This window comes from Atta colombica, unplaced genomic scaffold, assembly GCF_001594045.1.
Source record: "Atta colombica isolate Treedump-2 unplaced genomic scaffold, Acol1.0 scaffold55, whole genome shotgun sequence".
Classification (NCBI taxonomy): Eukaryota; Metazoa; Arthropoda; class Insecta; order Hymenoptera; family Formicidae; genus Atta; species Atta colombica.
Genome location: NW_017259545.1, coordinates 564,233 through 572,398, shown reverse-complemented (window position 1 = coordinate 572,398; position 8,166 = coordinate 564,233). Strand labels below are relative to the sequence as shown.

Below are 8,166 nucleotides of genomic sequence, written 5' to 3'. Positions count from 1 at the left end.
CGCTTCTCTGTAACTTCAGTTTTACTAGTTATTCTCGTGACATCAGAGAGCAAAAAAAAGAGAAAGATATATATACATATATATATATATATATATATACATTCATGCACCTTCGTCAGTCATTAATTGAAACCTAACACTCTAATCTCTCAGTCATTTTCAGTCCATTATTTCATCATTTTACGATCCGTAGAACCAATCGACAACATCCGAGACAATCATACTACCGCTTATTCCTATTATAATTTTCTGTGTATTGTTTTAAATTTTCTTTATGTTTCCATGTATATCGAATGGGTATATTGTTAATTGAAACCAATTTTGTATGAATGAGACGATGTATTTAATTATGATTATATGTATTTAAAATGAAATCTAAATCAGGAAGAGTTCATTATAGTATGAAGATTCAAAGAAAGATCTGATTAATAGAATAGAACAAACGATATACCTATATGTACATACTACTTTAATTATTTGCTGCATTTATTTTCAGTTACGTCTTAACGATTTTGTTAATCTATTTAATGCATGATTCCAGGTTTTTGCGCTATTTTTTAAACGTCTCTTTTACCATGATGGATAATTTTCCTAGTATTACTTCTTGAACATCGGAATCTTATTTTGTTGCCCCAACCGTGTCTATTTTTTTTCGTTTGTAGCGTATATAACATATAGAGATCACGTATTTACGATTATGCGGTAATTATGTCTCATTTAAATTAACAGGAATACCACAACTAGCGAAGCATGAACTGAGGTATGCCATGCAGAGACAAAAAAAACATCATCCATCATCTAATCTTTGTTGAATCATTGCTTTCAATGTCATATTTGCCGATTCCCAATGTAAACTCAATTTTTTTCTTTGTGAACTTTTCAGACGTGACCAAAGAGGCTGCACGACGGGCACAAAACCTGGCGGACCAGGCGTATACTTCGACGAAAACAGGTAACGTAAAATCGACTCGAATAAAATGTAAAACAGTTCACGTACGCGGATCATCATCTCCGATCGAAGATCAGTAACGGTAGAAGACTTTGTTTTTTGGTGCCCTCATTTATATTTAGCTTTATCTTCCATAGTTAGCACCTGCCGACGCTTTCACACTAACTGATACTGTGCGCACGTCTCTTACTAAATAGTTACCGATCTTTTTTTTGTATTGTCGAAGACAAGAGATAGAGTTTTCATTTGCTCGAAAAAATTAATCTGTATATAATACATATATACTCGTCGAGTAGTTTAGCCTGTTGTATAATGTGTCCAGCAAATTGTGGTATCGTCATATCGGTGAGGAAGTGACTTTTCTATGAAAAAAAGACAAGCCAAAGAAATATAGTTTAGATTTATTTTTTTCAATTAATTGCGTGATCTCAGAAAAAAATTGGAATATTCAGAATGTTCTCAATGTTTATCTGCTACCATAATGGTACATTTTAGTAAGATTCAGGCGCCATAACCAGACACCGTTTTTTAATGAGTGTATTCTCTTTCGTTTCCGATAAAAAAACTAATCCTGGTTGCAATATTGATACTAACTAAAAAAAATTAAATAAGCGGGCAGAACCGCAATGCACGCGCACACGCATCATACGCGAGACGCATCTCTTCGGGATCGCTTCTCCTATGCCTCACATGCGTGCGTGCGTGCACCAAGCGAATTTTTCGTTAATTAGTGCGTAATGTGCGCGTACACATGCGTATGCGAGGCAGACACGCTCCGAATCTTTCTGGTCTAACTTTGGCAGCTGGGCTAGAGTTAAAATTCTTAGTGTGTATCAATGTGCTTTATGTCCTTGTTCCTGTTCTTGTCCATGTCCTTTTGGATGGGTCAGGGCATGATTCGGCTGAGATTGATGGGACTGTAGAGAGGCATGCTACTTCTGCTCCATCAAAACAACCTGTTCCCGCCCCGCGTCTCTCCACCACCAAGCCGTCTACCAAACCCGAGTTCCATCTGGAGCTTAGTGATGCCTCACGAACACATAAAACGGTTGAGCAGCCTTCCAAGCCAACACAGGAGATGCAGTCACCGAGCAAGAGCAGTCCAAAGAGCAAGATACCTTTTAAAATCGACGATGCGCCTAAATCAAGCGATGATCCCAAATCCGTCCCATTAAAGTTCTCGGAAGATCACAGGCGATTCATCCATCAGATCGGTCCACAGGCGATTTCGCGAACCGTCAAAAATGTTACTGGAGATACAGAAGAGGAGTTGATCAAAGAGACGATAGAGGAGAAAAAGGAAATATCGAGCAATGCGATCCAGATAGTTAAGACGGATGATCTGACTGAGCCTATGATAAGTGGAAAAATGGAAATAATTCCTTCCGTAGAGCAAATACGAACAACTACAGTGATCAACAATTCGTCGATCGATCCTACAAAGTTGAAAGAACTATTGGAGACTGGTGGTATTGTAGAGATGATGAGGACTGTGACTTTGACGTCAGAGGACAGTACTTTACAACCTGTAACGCGTGAGGAAGTTGTCAAGAAGATAAACCAAGTCGCTAATACGCTACCCAGCGAGATCTTCGATTTCGATAATTCTTCTACCACTACGATTAGGACCGACAGATCGGAGTCTGACAGTGTCGTGCAGATGGTGCAATGCGTGATGTCGGAGGCGTCGGAGATCGAGAAAACCGAAAGAGTGGTGAGAACGATGACTTCCAGCAATGGTGGCGGCGGCTACGGAGACGCGGAGTCCGCCCTAAGAAGCCTTCAGGAACAATTAACGAGATCTGAAATCGGAGAGACCGCTTCTTGGACAGCGGCGAATGAACAGTGGGAAGTGCAATATTCCCAAGACACATCACCCGGTTCTGGAAATGGCGGTGTTGACATGTTTGCCAGCAACAACAACAACAATAACAACAAGAACGATGGTTCAAGGCACGATATGCACAGCGACACCGATAGTGACGGTTCGCCGCAACCTAGAAGAAGATCTCCGAGCAAGAGGCGTACGTTGGGCAGTTCCAGCGGGTCGGATGTAGCACTGCACGAAGGTGCGGAGCTGTCCCCGTTGGAGGACGACCAAGGTACCGCACTCTCACAGCTAACCTTCTGCATAAGCAATGTACATACCTCGAACTCTCCCTCGCTAATCGATTACTTCCTGGATTATGTGAACGAATGAATCCGAAAAAAAAAAAAGAAAAGATATATTATATTTGTACATAGATTATTATATGTTGAGCCTTGGTGTTGAATCCTTGCTACCTTTGCATGCAACTCCCATGCATTTTCCTGTATTTCCCGCTAGTTGCACGATGAGAAGAATTAATATTGGGTGGTGGAAGTTAATTGATGAAGATCATCCTTGGAACAATAAAGTTAGTAGATTGAGAGATTACTCAAATCCTAAAGTTACAGGTGTCACAGATATACAGTTGTTCCAGGGATGTAAATTTGGATTTGGAGACAGTCAAAGATCTTTTGTTAGCTTATTTACAATTTGCATTTGAAATTTTCTCTTAGTTTTAATAGTCTTTTTATTTATTTACGATATTTTGCAGTACATTAAGATTTTAAAACTTCAAAGAAATCCTTTCTTGAACTTGAAATATCGATAATTTGGTTAATTTTTAATTACAAGGACCTTTGACTCTCTATTACTTGAAACTTGAGGTTGCAAAGAACAAAATGGGAATTGTTTGCTTGGAAATTGCATGATCTGTGATGTTTTGCACAAAGATCAATGTCAATGGCGTCGTACGTACCTTTTTATAGAAGGGTAATGACCCGGAAGGAAAAATAAAGCTTGTGAGGTACAGTCGTACAAATCTGCAGTTATAAAACATGCGGTATATTTTTCTTCATGCTTCGAGGAATTGTTACATGTACGATTAATGGTCGACTAAGTGTTGCTTCTCGTTTGGGAAACGTTCGATAAGAACATCATTCTTTTACTTTTTTGTTTTTCCGTTGGTCTTGGCTAAGATGGAGAGGTTTGTGATCAGGGGCTTCCTGGGATTAGTATACTTTCATTCGCGATCAGTCACGATTAAACGATCAAACATATATCTATCACACGTCGACGCCTTGTACATTCGGTGATATATAATAAGATTTAACGAAGTTACGTGATTTTATCGAAATAGCGCTGACGAAATAACAGGGCAATGTTTGTAATGATTGAAAACAAAATTATACAATGATCGCAACAAACATTTAAAAAATTGTTATGGGATATAAATTCAACGCATATATCTAGCCATTTAATACTAAACAATATGAGCTAGTTCACAGAAGCTTTTCCAAAAATTGCATGAGAATATTTTCATTATTCAATGAAAATAATTGCGCGATTAAACTTTGAGTTTATCTTTTGAAGTTTTTCAATTTGATAATAAATTGATATATAGGTAATATTTTTAGAATCAATGAGAATCGTAAACATACTGTTTAATGATGATAAAATTAATTTATCTCGATTTTGACTTTCGAGACAGAATGTAACTATCCTGTTATTGTCGGCTTTTTCATACTAATTACATGGCTGTGGAGCCATCATCTTATCAATCAGCCAGTCAATCAATCAATTAATCAATCAACTGATCAAAATTCACATATGCGATCATAATTCATGGCAATTGATAATCTTTAAGTGGCAGAAACACACGGTATGGTACGGTCGATTTGCTCAGGTAATACGATAGAACCGAAGACTAGGATGAAGACATCCGGTAGAGCCAGCTGTGCGTGTTGGACGAGCATAGCTGTCGCTGTGCTGATACTTCTAATAGCACTTATACTTGCCCTGGAGCCACAAATGTTTCGGCGTGTCATCTACACTCTGTCTAACAATATCCCGAGGCAAGCCGGGTACGATTACCCTTCACATTATTTATTTTTTTATTAAAGAATATATATACCATTTTATAATATTAAATTTTTTAAAAAAACCAGGCTTTTACGCGGTTATCAGGATATAAATTTGAACTGCTAATAAGTATCGCTAATAATTATTCAATATTTTATTTTATTTTTAAAAGTGACACGACTCAAATTTTCTCTGATCAATACTCGACAATTTACTTAAAAAAAAAATGATATAACCAATTATCATTCTTATGAGTTCGCTTGTATACTGTTATAAGCGAAAATTAAGAAATTCTCTAAAGTTATAATACACATTAATTAGATGATTGCCTTGAACGTGTCACTTTTGAAGAAAATGTACATAATTAATTCATAGATATCTTTGATTATTGTCATGCGAGGTGTGCTTAGGGCTTGTATCAATATTATATTAAATATACAATGTTCTATGATGCATAAAACATTATCAACAGATATATTTATCCAAATGTGATATCGTATATAATACTGAAATCTATTGTATATTTTGTGAATCACTTGCAATCGTAATGATTTCGAAGTTAGTTTATTTGCGTATAAACTATTTATAAGAAAAATTTTACTTCGATTGAACGCCAGCAGTGATTTTAACAATTCCGGCGAATAGTGAGGAAGATTGAAAAACGCGCAATGAATGGTACTTATAAACTACCTTCTGTCACATAAAGGATTACTCTCTTGTATCGATATACATGTGATATCGATTACATGTGATAGGTCATCATTTATCTTGAGAAGACAGGTAAATCCCCGCGATCGACGAAACTTGTTCCGCAAGCTTTCTTTTTTCTAGAGTACGACCTGCATGAATATTGACATTGATATTCCCCCGCATGATTGCATCTTTGTATCGTACTTCTTAGTCTTAGTCTAGCTCGTAGTAGCTGTTTTACTTTTGCGTAGTACCTCGTTGTTGGGGCACAATGACTTTCCCGCTCCGATCAATAGAAAAATATATTTTATACCTAGTTGCATGTATCTTCGTCATATCAAAAAAACTTCCACTTTCCTCTCTCTCTCTCTCTCTCTCTCTCTCTCTCTTTCTTTATTTTTCATTTTCTGTTTTTATCTTTCTTTTCCTTCCTTCTTTTTCAATTTCTTTTTTGTTTCGAGTATCTTATAGATCACTATTACCCCTCTAGCTCTCTTCTGACAATAAGCAACTCAAGATAAAGCTAAAGTGTAGAGGGACCAACAATCGTGTTTTTTTAGTCACGTTAGGATTGTTAGGCGAATCGTCATGTAAGTAATGTCTAAGTGTATGTATATGTATCGTGTCTATACACGTGTGCAAGCACAAGATATGCAGCTTGTTTCGAATTCTATCGATATACGGACGAGTACACATGGCTACATCTCGAACGGCACCAAACTAACTGTCTTTTCGTCGCTGTGAGAGCAAGTTGCGTTGCACCAACCGATATGCTGCGGCTTTTTAACAAGTCCATCCGAATCCGACCCTTCCGATCCCGCAGAACTGCAAACGTACGTCGAAGGACAGTGCGAAGGGGACTAAGAACCGATATAACTCCGGCGAGTTTGGATTTCAACATCATTTCGACGCATCGAAAGGCGGACTCTCCGGAATTACATCAGGTTAAAATCCCCAGATGGAGAATCGAGATAGAAGATATTCAGGTTTCTTCCTCGCATCCCCTGAGTCTGAAATCATTCTTCTTATCAACGGTTTGCTGTTCGAACTATAAACGCAGTAATCATTTCGATAGCGTCATTCAATATCCAATCGATTAGCGTATATCAGCGTGTTTTATTGATTCAGTATCCTTGAACATTTGAGTTGCTCAATTCATTCAATATGTCATATTCTACCGTGCCAGACGTTAAGATCGACTTAAGTAAAATGATTTATCGTCGCTCTGAAGAAGTCAAAATCTCCGCGAGAATATATATTAACCAGAATATATATTAACGAGAATATATATTAACGTATTTTTCGCATCAGGAATTAATATTATCCAATTATTCATAATAATACACCAGCAATACTTGACCGTTCGTCTAACAATACTAACTAATGTAGTTAGTACGGGCTCCTATAAAATGGCTGCCAAATCTCATGGAACGTTTTGTGCAAAACTACGGTCAAAACCAAAGGGCGGTAGATTTGCGTATGAAAATCGTGATACTTGATAACTTCTCTTTTTTAATTCCGGTAACATTGTTTACCTGAGAAAGATATATTTTTGTCGTATGCACAATAGTGTAAAAATATCTACACAGGAGAACCTTTTTGATCTTATATCTTCAAAGTTATCGTTGCTTCATTTCAAATACCATTGAGACGAATTGATGATTTCGTTTCTGCTACGGTATTGTATTTTCAAACTTTATCCGAATGTACATTATACTATCCGGATGTATTTACCAAATTGTCAAGGAAACACCACTTTCAGTTTTTACCGTAGTATAATCTTTTGTTGTATCGAGAACGTTGAGTATCTACATCTCTTATATACGACTAACTGCTAAATGCTTTGTTCAGCGGCTTTTATCAGCGCTTCACACGAGCTCGCTGCGCGCAGCACAATCGTACTGAGAAGTATTTCGAATATTACTCAGTAATAATATCGCCGTAATTAACTATCTACAGATCAACAAGCGTTTATCTTTAAGCGCTGTTATAACGGTGCTGTCTTCCTATGAAACGTAGCTGATTTTTCAAGCGAACCTAAATAGCAGAATAATTACTTATGTATAAAAAGTGAATACAAGAAGTCAATAAATTCTAAATTTATCTTATGTTATAAAATCAAAATTAATTCAATACGAATTTTGGCTATATTCCAAATTTCACACTGTCAGTGCTGAGACTCTAGTACGTATAGTAAATTATAGATTTTCAGCGCCGGCAGTAAATTTGGAACACAGTCTTTATTAATTAGCACGTCTTCATTTGAATCCAATAGGATTTTATAAAAGTTGTGTTGTGTTACGCTTCTTGATACCAAAAGAAATTAATCTATATATCGAACTGTTATTTAGGATCATATCAGTAACATAATTATTTTTTACTTTTCATAAAGCAAGAAATCATCTCGATTGTATCACAATTTATTAGATTCTCTGTGATTAGTCACTATACGATTAAATCATAATTGATACATAGGAATTCAGCCGAGTTTGAGATGACTTACAGCTTGTAGCACACGTGTAAAAGTAATTAGCATCACGAGAAAAGAGTAGTGGACACAATAAAAGTTGTACAAGTGTATATATATATATATATATATATGTATATCTTTTTATATTTCTTTCTTTCTCCCTCTCTCTCT

General features: G+C 36.6%; 1 protein-coding gene across 12 annotated transcripts in view; it reads left to right on the top strand.

Annotated features, from left to right (window-relative positions):
* LOC108691889 (microtubule-associated protein futsch-like) overlaps nt 1-8,166 on the top strand; it is an 85,115-nt gene that overhangs the window by 76,219 nt on the left and 730 nt on the right. For 5 of the 12 annotated variants that reach the window (XM_018199830.1, XM_018199829.1, XM_018199828.1 and 2 more), the window contains 3 exons: nt 884-952; nt 1,840-3,051; nt 4,621-4,837. In XM_018199830.1, coding sequence (XP_018055319.1) covers nt 884-952; nt 1,840-3,051; nt 4,621-4,837 — 1,498 coding nt within the window. The remainder of the gene's footprint in view (nt 1-883; nt 953-1,839; nt 3,052-4,620; nt 4,838-8,166) is intronic. The other 7 variants (XM_018199836.1, XM_018199826.1, XM_018199827.1 and 4 more) reach the window with 6 other exon arrangements.